Below are 17644 nucleotides of genomic sequence, written 5' to 3' on the forward strand. Positions count from 1 at the left end.
GCGTGTGATCTGTATGTGATCTGCGTGTGATCTGCGTGTGATCTGTATGTGATCAGTGTGTGATCTGTGTGTGATCTGTATGTGATCTGCGTGTGATCTGTATGTGATCAGTGTGTGATCTGTATGTGATCAGTGTGTGATCTGTATGTGATGTGTGTGTATAATCTGTATGTGATCAGTGTGTGATCTGCGTGTGATCTGTGTGTGATCTCTATGTGATCAGTGTGTGATCTGTATGTCATCTGCGTGTGATCTGTATGTGATCTGTATGTGATCAGTGTGTGATCTGTGTGTGATCTGTATGTCATCTGTATGTCATCTGCGTGTGATCTGTATGTGATCTGTGTGTGATCTGTATGTGATCTGTGTGTGATCTGTATGTGATCAGTAGGGCTGCACGATTAATCGTTTTTAAACCGAAATCGCGATGTGAATGGATGCGATTTTTGAATCGCAAGAGATGCGATTATTTCGATTCAAAACTATCAAATATAACAATCATCTAGTACGCAGTTTTTGACAGTTCGCTTCATGCGCATTTTACATTTGATGCAGTTTAAACCAATAGAGTGCATTAACACTGAGGTGCTGACTACACGTCAGATAACGTCATTTGGAAAACATGAGCGAGCAGCAGTTCAACTCCTCAACAAAGTGTACGGCCATATGATTTCCGCGATGCGGAAAACACGGACAGAATCGCGAAATGCATACAAATGGAATTAACTGCACAACGCGGAATGTCATGAAGTTGTCAGATTTTGGATTTAGTCATTTTTAAAACCCATTATAACTCATTAACCGGCAAATGAAAGGACAGAAATGCGCGAGAACATTTCCCTTTTGTGTAATGTTGGACTTAAAGAAAGGTTTATATACGTCCGTTTCTCGTCATGCATCGCAAACAATGACAGGCGCCTCATCAGACTATAAGCAGCTTTCATTAAAGCCCGGAACACAGCAGACGAAAGAGGTACATTATACTTTCTTGCACGCGCACATCTGCACCGCTTTGAATATTTACAGGCACTAGGGTTCATGAAGCGCGCACACAGAGAGCAGTCAGCACACGCGTGATCACTAAACTTAAGTTTTCTTTCTCGTCTAAGTGGACATAAACAGCTGGATGTTTATCAGTATATTGAAGCAGAGCAGTTTTAAAGCTGTCTTGTGTCTTAAAGTGACAGTAACCTGGTGCTTTCTGTGTCAGAAATGTTTATTACACACCAAAAATTAAAATCACTCCTTACTCTTAACTGAACAAGCTTCTGCAGCTCCACATTTAAAATCATACAGTGAGGACTGTGCAGTGTTTTATTTGTATTTTTTGCTTATGTTAAATCATAGATTCTAATAACTAATATATTTACATTTATTACAGATGCCTGAAAAGTAAAACAAGATGAGTATAGTCTTATGATTAAAAGAAAAAACTAAACATTTGCTTGTCAGAAGCATTGTTTTAGTGACAGCCAAAATACATTGGCCTATATGTTATTTTAAATAAAACTTTCAATACATTTTTGTTAAAGTGTATTTTAATGTTCTTAGATAAAAAAAAATTGTGTCTGCAAAAGAGCAAAGTCCTGCAGAGAACTTGGTACAATGTTTAAGAGGTTTTAAATAAACAGTAGCACAGCATCTTTCTTTGGTGCTATTAAAACCACCACAACAAACCTGGATGTAGCTCTTTTATTATATACTAATGAATCGCACTTTAAATCGCGAATCGCAATTTTGATAAGAAAAATCGCAATTAGATTTTTTCTCTGAATCGTGCAGCCCTAGTGATCAGTGTGTGATCTGTGTGTGATCTGCGTGTGATCTGCGTGTGATCTGTATGTGATCTGCGTGTGATCTGTGTGTGATCAGTGTGTGATCTGTATGTGATGTGTGTGTTTAATCTGTATGTGATCAGTGTGTGATCTGTATGTGATGTGTGTGTTTAATCTGTATGTGATCAGTGTGTGATCTGTATGTGATCTGTGTGTGATCTGTATGTGATCTGCGTGTGATCTGTATGTGATCTGTATTTGATCAGCGTGTGATCTGTATGTGATCTGCGTGTGATCTGTGTGTGATCTATGTGTGATCTGTGTGTGATCTGCGTGTGATCTGTATGTGATCAGCGTGTGATCTGTATGTGATCTGCGTGTGATCTGTATGTGATCTGCGTGTGATCTGTATGTGATCTGCGTGTGATCTGTATGTGATCAGTGTGTGATCTGTGTGTGATCTATGTGTGATCTGTGTGTGATCTGCGTGTGATCTGTATGTGATCAGCGTGTGATCTGTATGTGATCTGCGTGTGATCTGTATGTGATCTGCGTGTGATCTGTATGTGATCTGCGTGTGATCTGTATGTGATCTGCGTGTGATCTGTATGTGATCTGCGTGTGATCTGTATGTGATCTGCGTGTGATCTGTATGTGATCTGCGTGTGATCTGTATGTGATCTGCGTGTGATTTGTATGTGATCTGCGTGTGATCTGTATGTGATCTGCGTGTGATTTGTATGTGATCTGCGTGTGATATGTATGTGATCTGCGTGTGATATGTATGTGATCTGCGTGTGATCTGTATGTGATCTGCGTGTGATTTGTATGTGATCTGCGTGTGATCTGTATGTGATCAGTGTGTGATCTGTGTGTGATCTGTATGTGATCTGCGTGTGATCTGTATGTGATCAGTGTGTGATCTGTATGTGATCTATGTGTGATCTGTATGTGATCTGCGTGTGATCTGTATGTGATCAGTGTGTGATCTGTATGTGATGTGTGTGTATAATCTGTATGTGATCTGTGTGTGATCTGTATGTGATCTGTGTGTTATATGTGTGTGATCTGTGTGTACTGTATGTGTTTTCAGAACCGCAGGAAGGCCGCTCAGTATCTGTTGGCTCAGTCGAGTGAAATGCTCGTTCAGTCTGTGACTCTGAGTTTACAGCACAATCTTCTACAGTTGATTCCTGGTGTCTGCTCAGATCTACTGGAGTGTCATGGTCAGTTTGACACCAGCACCAGCGGCCAGTACCTCGCCCTACTACAGGTCTGATGTGTTTATAAAGACATGCTTTATTCAAAAATGACCTTACATATATGTCTTTCTTCAGTGAAACACAAAGATGTTAACAGCCTTTTATACATCTGCATATTCAGATCTGTGTATGCTACTTTGCTATTTTCTTTGCAGAAGCACAGCTATAACAATGTATATATAGTCCATATGTTTATTTTAAATGACAGTTCTCTAGAGGAACATCTGTAAAAATAGATGTTAGCAATAATTTACAGTCAGTAAGTAAAACAAAAAAGCAGTAAAATATTATATATATATAATATATTAAGCAATTTACAGTAACTAGTTAATAGCAGGACTCAAGTAAAATCCCTATGACTTTGTGTTGCCTGTAAATAAAAACAGTATGTGATCCAGTCTGTGAAAACCAAGCTTTTGTGATTTATAATGTCATGAACATTCTGTGAAAATATAAACTTGATATCTTTGATATTGACAGAGTAAGATCATATCAAAGATCAATGTAAAATCAAACTTTTATGCTCCTAATTTCATCATTAGATTATAAGACAGGGTCACATATATCTAAAATATTTTCCTTGCAGTGTTTGTGTCTTTATTTAAAGTGTGTGTATGTGTGCGCAGTGCTGATTAATATTAATATAGGTGTTTCATCTGATCTCAGAGCAGTGTGTGGTGTAATGAGATGTCGTCCGGCCAGCATGCGGTAAATTCTGATGTCAGTGAGTCTGATCTGAGGAGGAATCTGATCTTTTCGTCTGATCACAGATCCAGTGCTGTACTGGCAGCAGTAAGACAAGAGCATGCGGGTCTCTTTCAGGTACTGGACTGACTACAGCAGCTCTTGTGGAAGTACAGCAGATATAACAAACACTGTGTGTTTCTTTTCTCAGGTCCGCAGTCACCCGACCATAAACCCAAACCACATGAGGATTTTGAGTGAAATGCCTCCCAACATGAAGATCTTTCTGCTACAACACTCAGATGATGGGTAAACCGGGGACGTTTTTTCTTAGTTCTCTTCTGCTTTAGTCTTTTCAATTCTTTAATGTTTGGTTTTAAATATAGTTGAATCTTGCTGTTTCTATACTCTCCACTAGAGGGCAGCAGTCTTTGTGTTTCTGAGTTGTTACATTTCAGTACCAAATTGTGTACTTGTGCCACTTTGCCAATGCTGTGTGTGTTTGTGCAGATCTGTGTTTTACGTAACACATCTGTATTTGTGTAGATCTGTGCTGTATGGTGGTTTCTATGAAAAGGTTAAAACTGCAGAGACTCCTAAAGGAAAGAGTGTAAACTCAATAGGTAACAACGGTTATTTTTTTCTTCCTTTGCACAGACAATGAATGAATTTCAACTTTGGATTTTGTATCTGTTGTGTGTTTGTAGGTGGTCTGATCTGCTCTAAAGTTGTGAAAGTCTCGGTTCAACACTCAGATCTTTTGCAGCTTCATAAACATCTGCAGGATTACAAACTTGTGGATGTGCGGACAAACTCACATCAGACCAGCGATGATGTCTGCAGAGAGACCGTATGACACAACACTGATCTACTGATGACTCATTTCCACCTGACATCAGACATTTGCTTAGACATAATGTTAAATGCTCATTTATAGGTCAATTGGGATAAAAGTGTCTGCCAAATGAATACATCTAAATATAGTGGACAGAAAGTAATGAACATTATTTCTTAGTATCTCTCTTTCTCTCTCCCCCTCTCTGGCTCTCTCTCTTTCTCTCTATTTGTCTGTCTGTCTGAAGGAACACACAGATGAAGATGTGGATTCTGTGTTCAGGTCATTGATAAATGCGATGGAGGACTATTTGCATCCTGTTCTCTCACAGTTTAACTTTTCGTGCCTTCGGTACTTACACACACACACACACACACACACACACACACACACACACACACACACACACACACACACACACACACACACACACACAAATTCTTTACTTAGACACACTTTTATATTAATGATCAATCTTCTTCATGTAAGTTTATGATTGACAATATAAACATTGTGTGTGCGTGTGTGTGTGTGTGTGTGTGTGTGTGCGTATGTGTGTGTGCGTGCGTGCGTGTGTGCAATGTAACAAGGCTGTGTTTTTAGTATAAATACAAAAAAATAAGGTACAGGTGAGCAAATCTGTCTGTGTGAATCCAAAAATTGTGAAATTGCATAACTCATGTTTTAACACAAACGTGCGTGTGTGTGATGGTTTTTTGTCTCTCATCTTCATAAATTTTCTCTTGTCTTCTCTCTCTTATCCCAGCGTGTGCTCTTCATCGGTCCGTGTTGCTCCTGATAAACCTCAGTCTGGTACGTCTCACATGCAAACACAAAATAACACTCTGCTGTCATCTGCTCATGTGAATTTATCTCTCACTTGTTGTCAGAATGACAGCTTTATCTGTTATTTGTATTTCTGTGCTTTGATTGAAGTGCATCACTGTTTATTCATAGAATTAAAAGATGTTTGATCTGAGCTGCTGTAAAGATACAATTATTGATCAGTTCTTCAGCTTTGACTTTATCATAAGACAAGTTCAGTTGTAGTGTTATTGTGTCTTGTCTTAAAATAGAATAAACATGTTTCATAAAATATATTTAAAGATTCAGGGCTTGTACACACAAAACATTTAACTTTAAGGGGGACATATCATAAAAAATCTGACATTTTCCATGTTTAAGTGCTATAATTGGGTTCCCAGTGCTTATAACCTAAAATGTGGGAAAGAACAACCAAGTAACTTGGTTTTGGTAAACCATTCTCTGCAAGCATTTGAAAAAATAGCTAATTGAAATTTGGCTCCCATTGTGATGTCAGAAGGGGAAAATACCGCCTGTTGGAGCTATTTTTTGCACTTTGTTTATTTTAGGCTTAAGTTTCAATGTACTATATATAGTCTATAGTTTGGTCACGTGGTGCTATGTTAATTTGCATAAATGGGTTAAGGTGGGAGGAACCGGAAAGGCTGCGAGGGCATATGGTTTTTTACCACAGCGTGAGAGAGGCAGCAGGAAATGTCTGTGAGCTTGCTTATATGTGTAAATAAACCTCCTCGAACTAGAGGTCTACACGGAAGACCCGAGACCCGAAGACCCGGGACCCGACCCGGGACCCGTACGGGTTCGGGTCTATATTTTAAATGATCAGCCGGGTCCGGGTCGGGTCTCAATCTATTACTTCGGGTCCGGGTCTGTTTAACATTGTGGGTAATACCCGAGGTCGATCGGACTCGGAGAACACACACTCACATTTAAATAAAATATTTATCCAGCAACAAAAACTTAGATTAACTGTCGCATACATTTTTTCTATGACGCTAAAGTTGCGTTAAAAAGTTTATATTTGGTTGCTCCAACCAGGCAGCTAACGCGCATGCGCTCTTGTAATGTTTCTCTGGCTACCAGTCAGGAGCTTCTGCAGTGAGACGCAATGACTTTACCTTTGACAATTGGCTCTTTTATTTAGAAGGCGGGACCTATTCCACCATACCGCGCATTTTGCACTGACGTGACTTCTATAATTTTTATAATAATATTATAAATTGACCGTCTTGGTATTATATCTAAAGTTTTCGCGACTCTGCTCAAAGAGCACAGAGATGATAGCAAAGTAAAGCTAACGAAAGCAGCTATGACACCGAACGAGCAATCGTTATTATAATCCAAATGGGCAAACATTATTAAGCAAGTTGACCCGATACACAACAAAGTGGACTTTTAAAGCTGGAATAAGCATTAAACATTTCAATCGTCAAGAGAGGAATAACATGGATGGAACTTTCTTGGAAATAAGGATTGTGCATCACACACAGTCAGGTACAAGGAGGGAGAAGACTAACTTCTAACGTTATGGGTAAGACAAAAAGTTTAATTTTCGCTACTTGTTTATTGACTTATTAATAACATTTAGCTAAAGAATATTTGCCGGTCGGGTCTGTTTCTTCCCGGACGGGTTCGGGTCCAGCTTTTAAATAATAGACGGGTCCGCGTCGGATCCGGGTCCAGCTTTTAAATAATAGACGGGTCCGGGTCGGTTCCGGGTCCAGCTTTCAAAACAACAGACGGGTCCGGGTCGGTTCAGTGTAGCACATTTACGGGTCTGATCGGGTTCGGGTAGGAATTTTTGGACCCGTGTAGACCTCTACCTCGAACTCATCTTTGGCTATGGACATTAGTTTATTTTTGTACCTCTAACCATGCGTAAAGCCTACCCATGACGCAGCCTTAGTGGCCATTTGAAAGGTTTGTTATTATTAGTTTTGTTTAAGTTTAAGGACAAATAGCCACTACATAAGTAAAAAACCCGCCCCTGGACTCGTTGTTTGCTGGATTACCCCATTGAAAGTGGATTACTTACCTGGATGCTCGAGACAACGCTGGGCCTAGGAGTCGCGAAGGTGCGGACTGGATATAGCGCAAACATCAAGCCACGACCCATCCTACAGTGTAAAGCTTCATTGGACACCGTACTGGATAACGGTGGCGCTATTGGAGCGCTGGAGCTGCATTTACGGAACGGAGGATTGAAGTTTGTTACATTTGGATTCGCAAAGGCTGGCCCAAAGCCTTCACAGGTGACGCGCACGGACGCGCGCAACAACAATCACTGCACGCATTCAGATCCGTGCGCAAAGACAACAACGCTACAAACAAAGTTCCGCAAGGTATGTGCTTTATTTAACCTTGGCAAATAACTGTGTGTGCACGTGGCCAACGTCAATAGAAAGTAAAAATGTCTGACGTTGTATTCAAAGCCACAAGTGACACGGCGCTTGCGATAAAGAGACGTACAAGTTTTACTGTTAAAGGAATGATGTTTTTCATGCAAACGTGTCAGGAAAAGAGATCGAAGAAATTCAGACAAGCCAAATTGTTCATGAATCAAATGGATGAATTGATGCATTCTGCAGACAATATCGGTGAAGTCAAGTCTCTTTTGGGTCAAATGATAACATGTGTTAATGAGGCAAAACAACATCATTTGTCATTTGTGTCATTGAACATACCTCAGGATGAAAAGGAAAGACAGAATACATATTTTGAACAAAAGGAAAAACTGTTTTCAAACTTTATTGATGATGTCAAAGGGTGGTTATCAAATACAGGCCATTTATATGAACTTCCAATTAAACCGCCTGATAATCAAACTGATATTAGGCCTGAGGACAGTGTTTCCAATAAAGGTTCTGCAGCGCGCTCAAAAGCTGGCTCTAAACTGTCAAGAACTTCCTCTAGTGCATCTGCAAAAATATTAGCACAAGCAGATAAAGCAGCATTACAGGAGCGTATGGCTGCTCTAAAACAAAAGCACATTTTGGAGGCGCAGGAGGAACAAATAAGACTTGAACAAGAGGAATTAAGAAGGAAACAGGAAAAGGACCAAGAGGAATTACAGAAGAAACAGGAATGTTTAAGGAGAGAAAAGGAACAACTTGCTTTGGAAGCAGAATTAAAGGTGACCAACGCAAAATTGAAGGTTCTAGAAATAAATTCAAAGTGTGGCTCTAAAGTGTCAAAATGTGCATCTACAACATCAGATGGCATGAACTCTTACTTGGAAAGGTCAGAAATTCCAGGAAAATATGAACTAAATCCAACTGCTGACCATTTTGTGCCCACCAATGAAAACTCTGAACCTTCTCCTAGGTGCTTATTAAATTCTGTCCCTGTTGGTGCTAAACCCAAACATGTTGTGATGCAACCACCCATACCTAATGTTATTCCTGCTTCTCAAGGACAAAGTACACAACCACTGGTTTTGCTAAATGCTCACGACAATAATCAATCTATCAATTCTCCAGACATTTTGAACATCATGCAGCGTCAAAATGAAATTACTGCCTTGTTGGTCCAACAAAACACAGCCTCTGCTCTGCCTATGAGAAATATACCTGTATTTGATGGTGATCCCCTGTACTTTAAATCTTTTCTCAGAGCCTTTGAAAATTGTATAGAGGATAAAACTCAAAATTTCAGTGATTGTCTGTACTTCCTAGAACAATACACTAGGGGGCAACCAAGAAACATTGTAAGAAGTTGTCAGCATCTGCCCTCTGATCTGGGTTACCAAAGAGCAAAAACACTTTTGATTGAACATTTTGGCAGTGAACACACAATCTCTTCTGCTTATATGGACAAAATCAATAATTGGCCCTCAATAAAACCTGAGGATGTTAACGCTCTGCAGTCATATGCTTTGTTTCTCCGAGGTTGCGCCAATGTAGTACATCATATAAAGTACATGAAGGAGTTGGACATACCAGCTAACCTCAGGACAATTCTAATGAAACTTCCATACAAACTGAGGGAAAAGTGGAGAAATGTGGCATGTGATATACTGGAACAAACTGGAAGCAGAGCAGTGTTTGTTGATTTTGTAAATTTTATTGAAAAACAAGTCAAAATTGTTTCAGACCCGCTGTTTGGAAATATTAATGATGTTTTCCCCACCAGCCACACAAAGTTATCCACTCAAGTTAAGCAGAAAAGGAAAAGTGGTACCTTTGCCACCAGCATCAATGTAATAAAGGATGAACATAGAGAAAAGAAAAATTTAACAGCCCATAGTAATCAGCTCAAATGTCTGTTCTGCCATTTCACTAATCACACTCTGGAAAAATGTTTTCAGTTTAAAAGAAAGACCCAACAGGACAAGATTCACTTTCTAAAGGAGAAAGGTGTGTGTTTTGGGTGCTTGAAATATGGACACACAAGCAAAGACTGTAGGAGTCGTTTGGATTGTGAAGTGTGTCACAGGAAACACCCATCTGTCCTGCATGTGGAGAAGGAGGATACTACAAGGATATCCTGCAAAGAAACTGTGAGCATTGTACCTGAGCAGCAGCAGACATGTGGTCATATTGGGGCTGGTGAAGAGGATACTGCTGTTTTTTCCATTGTGGCTGTGCAGGTGAAAAGTCAGAAAAGTAATAAAGTTGTGCATACTTACGCTTTCTTGGACCCTGGGAGCTCTGGTACCTTCTGCACTGCAAGTCTGGCTGAAAGGCTGGGACTATCAGGTAAAAACTGTAACATACTATTAAGGACAATGGGACAGACTAAAACCATTAATACCACTGTGATAACTGGTCTGGAGGTGTCTGGTTTTGATACCGAGGATTTTATTGAGCTGCCATCTGTTCTGACACAAACAGAAATGCCTGTATCCAAAGTCAATGTGCCATGTCAGGATGATGTTGCCAAGTGGGCGTATTTGAGTAGCATTAAGCTACATGAAGTAGATGCAGATGTGGACTTGCTCATTGGAACTGACTCTCCCAAAGTTTTGGAGCCATGGGAACTAATAAACAGCCAATGTGGTGGACCGTATGCAGTGAAGACCAGAGTTGGTTGGGTCATAAACGGGCCTCTTCGTGTTGGAGACTCTGGAGGTGCTGGCGTCAAATCAGGATTCACTGTTGTAACTGCTAATCATATATCTGTGGAGCACTTGGAAAATATGTTGATGCAGCAGTACAATCATGGCTTTGCTGAAAGAACATATGACGAACAACTTGAGATGTCAAGAGAAGACATTAAATTTATGAAAATTGTGAAGGATACAGCAGTGCTTAACAATGAACATTATTGTATTGATTTACCTTTCAGAGTTGAAGATCCTGTTTTGCCAAATAATCGCTGCATTGCATTACAAAGACTCCAAAGCCTGAAGAGGAGATTTAACAGAGATATTTCATTCAAGGCTCAATATACTGATTTTGTCAACAACATGTTGGAGCAAGAATATGCAGAAAAGGTTCCCACAAATGAGCCCGCTCCAAAACAAGGAAAGGTGTGGTACATTCCCCACCATGGTGTACATCACCCAACCAAAGGTAAATTGCGTGTTGTGTTTGATTGTGGCTGTACTTACTAGAGCCCGACCGATATATCGGCCGGCCGATATTATCGGCCGATATGAGCTAATTGCATTTAAATCGGCATCGGCGTTTATAACGGCCGATAAAAAAACATGAGAAACAGAGTCTCATGCTTCACTCATGTTATGAGTGTTGCATAGTTTGCCCACCAGAGGGAGGTCTGCAACTCCCAAGTTGACAACAGCGCCAGAATCCGCTACAGAAGAAAGCTATCAGCCAAGCCAGTGGCAGAGCATTACACCTGGATGAGAGGTGAGTCTGTCATTATCACTTCTAAATATTCTGTAATACCATGTTTATCAGTGGAAGAGCGCGAACGTTAATAAGAGGTCAAACTATAACGTTAGCGTTTAACTTATTCTAAATATCTGCAGTGTTTCCCACATAATGACCGCGTAATTGTGGCAGGGGGGCGCGTGTAGTCAATGACTAGAAGTTATGTACAGCGTGCCTCGAAAAAACAACAACTGTTACGTTATTCTAACACTAACATTAGCTTCCTTTGTAGCAGGCTCTTAAACGCTTGCTATTAGTGCTGTGATGGATCGCAGTTGATCCGTGATCCGTACGGATCACGATCCGCGGTTCGGCTCGCATGCGATTCGCGGATTAATATGCATATTTAAACAGGGAAAGTTTATCATTTACACGTGTTTCTAAGGCTTGCAAATGTTAACACTCAAGTGACTTTTTAATGTGAAGCGCCATTCGCCATATAAAATAATCCACTCATAACAAATGAACGAGTTATTTGTGTAATTTTTTATAATAAGCGCCATGCAGTGAATCCACCGCGGGTCTCCAGCAAACTCTCTCTCTCTCTCCCTCCCTCTGTGCTCATGCAGCCGGTCTCTGACGGGCAGATGTTTCTTGAGGCGCGTGCAACGGGTGGCCAAATAAAGAGTTCTTCTTACACATAATGCTAATAGTTGTAAAGGTTATACAGCCCACATACATAGAACAGGCAGATATTTTGCTATTGAATGTTGTGTAAGTGCAGTTTATAGGAAATGGGTCTAATATCCAGTTTATTTTCCAAATCAAAATATCGGCTTATAAATCGGCTCTTTTCGAGTTAATATCGGCATCGGCATCGGCCCCCAAAAATCCATATCGGTCGGGCTCTAGTACTTACAAAGGTACATCATTAAACAGCCAGCTCTTGCAGGGCCCAGACTTCACTAACACGCTTATTGGCGTCCTCCTCCGGTTTAGAGAAGAGCCCATTGCTATTATGGCTGATATCAACGCCATGTTCCATCAGGTCCGGGTCCCACACAAGCATGTTAACTTCTTGCGCTTTTTATGGTGGCCCAATGGAGATGTTGCAATGGAGCCAGAGGAATATAGGATGTGTGTACATTTGTTTGGAGCTGTATCCTCTCCAAGCTGCTCAAACTATGCACTGAGAAGAACTGCTGAGGATAATGCATTGCGATACTCACCCGACGTCCTCAGCACAGTCAAAACAAATTTCTATGTGGATGACTGTCTCAAGTCTACTGCAACAGAGGAAGATGCAGTGAAGCTCATACATGGATTAACATCTCTCTGTAAAAAAGGTGGCTTCCATCTCCAAAAGTGGGTCACAAATAGCCAAAATGTGTTTGCACTTATTCCCATCAATATCAGGCAGTGGGTTTGGAGAGCATGGATTTGGATAGGGACCAACTCCCTGTGGAAAGAGCCCTTGGGATGCAATGGTGTGTTCAAGGAGACACGTTCAGTTTCAGGACGGCGGTACAGGAACGTCCACACACCAGGAGAGGCATCCTTTCTGTGGTGAGCTCTCTTTATGATCCACTGGGTTTTTTGTCTCCTTTCATAATCCCTGCTAAGTTACTGTTACAGGAGCTGTGTAGAATGAACTTCAAATGGGATGAGCCAGTCCCTAGTGCCGTCTCCAGACATTGGTCTGAGTGGCTTTCTGAACTTCAGCATATGAGTGGATTTAAAGTGGAACGGTGCATTAAACCTAAGAACTTTGGAACACAAGTGAAAGCAGAATTGCATAATTTTTCAGATGCCAGTCAATCAGGATATGGCACTGTTTCATACTTGAGATTGGAGAGTGCTGACAGTGTGCATGTCTCATTCATCACAGGCAAGGCTCGTGTTGCTCCTCTAAAGCAACTAACCATCCCACGCCTTGAGCTTGCTGCAGCTGTGCTTGCAGTTCGAGTGAATTCCATGCTGTTGAAGGAGTTACAGTTGCCATTGCAAAGGTCAGTTTTTTGGACTGATAGCACTACTGTTCTCAAGTACATCTTCAAAGAAACAAAGCGCTTTCACACATATGTTGCTAACCGTGTCAGCACTATAAGAGAAGCCACAGATAAAGATCAGTGGAGGTATGTAAACACCAAAGATAATCCTGCAGATGAAGCATCTCGAGGACTAAGAGCTCAGGAATTTGGGAAAGGAAAATGGCTAAGGGGACCAGACTTCTTGCATTTGTCTTCCACCGAATGGCCAAAACTCGACTTGGACTTCTCCTCCATCACATCTGATGATCCAGAGGTGAAAAGGGAACTTAAAATGAATGCTGTCGCAACGAACCGTGACAATCCCCTCAGTCGGCTCATTCACTATTTCTCATCCTGGAGAAAGCTTAAAACATCAGTGGCCTGGTTGTTGGCGTTGAAAGAAAGACTTTTACTTTTGAGCCAAAAGAGGAAAGAATATGTGGTCAAGCAGAATGAAAATGTGGAAAAGGAGCTTAAAAAATTCAAAGCCACGCTTGGAACATCCAGCTTGACACCAGAGCGTTTGGAGGAAGCCGAAAGGGCAATAATTCAGTTTGCACAAAACCAAAGATTCAGCACTGAAATTTCCTCACTAAAACACGACCCAAAGACTGTTTCCAAAGACAGCCCTCTTTATCGCCTCGACCCCTTCATTAAAGATGGCATCCTCAGAGTTGGTGGACGCCTGTCTAGATCTGTCCTGCCGTTGGAGGTTAAACATCCTGTGATTCTGTCAAAAGATCTGCATGTTTCCCAGCTCATATTACGTTACATCCATTATCAACTTGGACATGCTGGACGCAATCACATGCTTTACAGATTGAGACAAAAGTATTGGATTATAAATGCCAACTCTGCGGCCAGGAAGATTCTCTCACAATGTACAGTGTGCAGAAGGTACAGAGGAAAACTTGGAGAACAAAAGATGTCAGATTTACCAGAGGAACGAGTTGTGCCTGATAACGCGCCCTTTACAAATGTAGGAGTAGACTATTTTGGACCACTGGATGTGAGGAGAGGGAGAACTGTGCTGAAGCGATATGGAGTGATATTTACCTGTCTAAGCAGCCGTGCAATACATCTGGAGGTGGCGAACTCCCTCGACACAGACTCCTGCATCAATGCTGTGCGAAGGTTTGTCTGCAGAAGAGGACCTGTAACAAGTATGAGGTCAGATAACGGCACAAATTTTGTTGGTGCGCAGAAGGAGCTGAGGCAGGCCCTGGCTGCTTTAAATCACTCTAAAATTGAAAGGACTTTGGTGCAGGAAGGAGTGATGTGGAGTTTTAACACCCCAGCTGCATCTCACCAAGGTGGCGTTTGGGAACGTCTGATTCGCTCTGTGCGCAGTGTACTTACCTCTGTTGTTGGACATCAACTGCTGGACAAGGAAGGCCTGCAAACACTGTTTTGTGAGGTAGAAGCAATACTCAATGACCGGCCAATAACTAAGGTCTCAGAGGATCCCAATGACTTGGAAGCGCTCACTCCAAATCACATTCTTCTGCTGAAAGGCAAGCCCATTCTGTCACCAGGTCTGTTTGAAAATTCTGACCTGTATATTAAGAGGAGATGGAGGCAAGTGCAGTACATTGCGGAGCTTTTCTGGAAAAGGTGGACATCAGAGTATTTGCTTGTAATGCAAGAAAGACAAAAATGGACGAGGCAAAAAAGAAACTTCATTCCTGGAGATATTGTTGTAATCGCTGATGCTACAGCTCCAAGAGGCTCGTGGATGATGGGTAGAGTTCTAAGTACTACAGCTGACTCAAGAGGACTGGTTCGCTCTGTGAAGGTCCAAACGAAGACCAGTATCCTGGACAGACCAATAACCAAGCTCTGTCTTCTCTTGGAGGCTAACAATTGACTATGCATCTCATTCTCTTTCTCATCTGTTTTCTATCTATTTTGTTTTTTTTTGCAGGCATGGAGAATCTGAAGATGCAAGATTTAAGCTTGATGTTTAGGTTATAATTATAGCTCCTTTGTGTTAACAGCTAAGGTTAATTGTGGGTAACTTACCGTCACAATTAGGGGCTGGGTTGTTGGAGCTATTTTTTGCACTTTGTTTATTTTAGGCTTAAGTTTCAATGTACTATATATAGTCTATAGTTTGGTCACGTGGTGCTATGTTAATTTGCATAAATGGGTTAAGGTGGGAGGAACCGGAAAGGCTGCGAGGGCATATGGTTTTTTACCACAGCGTGAGAGAGGCAGCAGGAAATGTCTGTGAGCTTGCTTATATGTGTAAATAAACCTCCTCGAACTCATCTTTGGCTATGGACATTAGTTTATTTTTGTACCTCTAACCATGCGTAAAGCCTACCCATGACGCAGCCTTAGTGGCCATTTGAAAGGTTTGTTATTATTAGTTTTGTTTAAGTTTAAGGACAAATAGCCACTACACCGCCCTTTAATCTGCACTATCAAACCACGGCACTGCACATTTTTGCTCACACCATCAAAGTGGCAATTTTAACATGTTATAATAATTTATCTATATGGTATTTTGAGCTGGAACGTCACATAAGTACTCTGGGGACACCAAAGATTTATTTGACGTCTTAAAAAAGTCTTGTGATTGTGATGTGTTGAATGTGATTGACGTTTTTAATGTGTGTTGTGTCTGTTCTTGTCTGTGTTTTTCCAGAAACTGATGAGAGTTTGGTGATTTTAGCTGACCGGATGTTGTCAGATCTGCCATTGGAATCTCTGTCAGCTCTACAGGTGAATGGTATCGGTCGTGTATCTCGAGATTTCTCACTGCAGGTTCTTCATGAGCGTCTACAGACAGATGAAGCTGTGAGAGTTTAAACTGCACGCTCTTCATCTCTTCTCATACAGTAAATATGACTACTGTAGATCAACAGATCTGATACATTAATAACTGTGTGATGAAGTCTGATTAAATAATTCTTCATTTAATGATCAAAAAATTGAATGATGAATTTGTACCACATTTTCAGTAATAAAACATGTTTAATATCAAACATTCTGCCAGGATTTTTTAGTCTGTTAATCTCTGGAAAAATCAAACCTGTGGTTACGTTTTATTAACTATGTAAATTTTCAAATTTAGAGCTAAATGCTTTGACACTTGAAGGTTTTCTCATCTCTTACCTGTGCTGATATATTCATATGTCATTTATAGATTATTGAGAACTGAATAGTTCAGGTGATGAATGTAGATCCTCAGATATAGTCTTTTGAATGAGAAGTAGCCTAAAGTTCATTGATTTGTGGCACTGTGTCTATGACTGAGATGAGTGCATATCATTACTGTTTATATTTTTACATTTAAAGACTGAGTGACCTAAAACAGTGTTAATAATAAACATAATGTCATGTACTGTACATTGGTCAGTCATCAAACTGTGACAGTGTTGTAAATTTTTAGTTTAATGACATTTTATAAAATACATGAATTTATCATAAATTCTGTGTAATTAAACCTAAAAAAGTTGGAGAACCAGTGTGCTAGAAGGTTGGTCGCTGTCTGCATGTCCTTAATTCATTATTAAAAGGTTTGATTTGATATGAAACATGTAACAGACTTGCAGTCCTAAAAAAATCGGTGGGTGAAGCAGCAGATTTGTTTTTTTCTTCAAAAGTCTCATCTAAGAAAGTAATTTTCATCCGAGCAAGATGATGATTCTGATATAAAGGAATTTGAGAATGGAATCCAAAGAGTTTACGCCACATTAACCTTCTGTTAATAAATGAAAGTAAACTGGTTGGCAGTATGTCTCCTGTATAAAAGCAAAACAATATGAATCTAATGTGAAGCTTATCTTTAAACCAAGAAGTAGTTTACAATAAAAGTTTTAAATCATTCTTTTAGATTCTCTGAGATTATAAAATTAGTTTTCAGTTTTCCGAAATTTGTCGCACAATTTTCACTGATCATAAGTCTTGATCAAAATCAATCTATAATTTAGGTTTTGGTGATTTTTTGACACATTGTCAAATAAACAATGATCTATTGTAAAATCTCTCAAAACTATTACTTCAATCTGTCTTTTAACTTTTAATACTGTACATCATTGACATGTTTGTTGAATTGTTTTTGACAGCATGCTTGTCTGGGGTTTGGCTCTATTTTTAGTTTTGCTTCTTGTAAAAAGATCCACCCAGAGAGATTTTAAATTTCAACACAAACACAAAAGGTTAATTTAAAAGTTATTTACTACTTGTCCCTTGTCACCACATTAAAATAAATCTTCTACTTTCTGTTTTAAAGTTGTGATGTTGTGTTGGTTCATTCTTTGATGATTAAAGTAAATATAAAAGCCTACAGAAGGAATATTTGGTAAACATAAGCAGTCTGAAACATAAACGCAAAACAATGTTTTGTAGTGCAGTCAATATCTTTTTATGAAAAAAATACTTTATGAAATAAAGAAAGGCATGGGATAGCTGAATAAACCAAACAATTTTTAATATACAAACAAGCAGTTTT

At 40.0% G+C, this 17644-nt stretch overlaps 1 protein-coding gene across 1 annotated transcript in view; it reads left to right on the forward strand.

Annotated features, from left to right (window-relative positions):
- cfap46 (cilia and flagella associated protein 46) overlaps positions 1-16514 on the forward strand; it is a 53084-nt gene extending 36570 nt beyond the window's left edge. The window contains exons 43-50 of the mRNA XM_065295949.1: positions 2869-3048; positions 3704-3859; positions 3933-4030; positions 4268-4344; positions 4429-4571; positions 4804-4907; positions 5323-5369; positions 15836-16514. Coding sequence (XP_065152021.1) covers positions 2869-3048; positions 3704-3859; positions 3933-4030; positions 4268-4344; positions 4429-4571; positions 4804-4907; positions 5323-5369; positions 15836-15999 — 969 coding nt within the window. The 3' untranslated portion in view covers positions 16000-16514. The remainder of the gene's footprint in view (positions 1-2868; positions 3049-3703; positions 3860-3932; positions 4031-4267; positions 4345-4428; positions 4572-4803; positions 4908-5322; positions 5370-15835) is intronic.
- Positions 16515-17644: the final 1130 nt, after the last annotated feature.

Source organism: Paramisgurnus dabryanus, chromosome 20, assembly GCF_030506205.2.
Source record: "Paramisgurnus dabryanus chromosome 20, PD_genome_1.1, whole genome shotgun sequence".
NCBI classification, from domain to species: Eukaryota; Metazoa; Chordata; class Actinopteri; order Cypriniformes; family Cobitidae; genus Paramisgurnus; species Paramisgurnus dabryanus.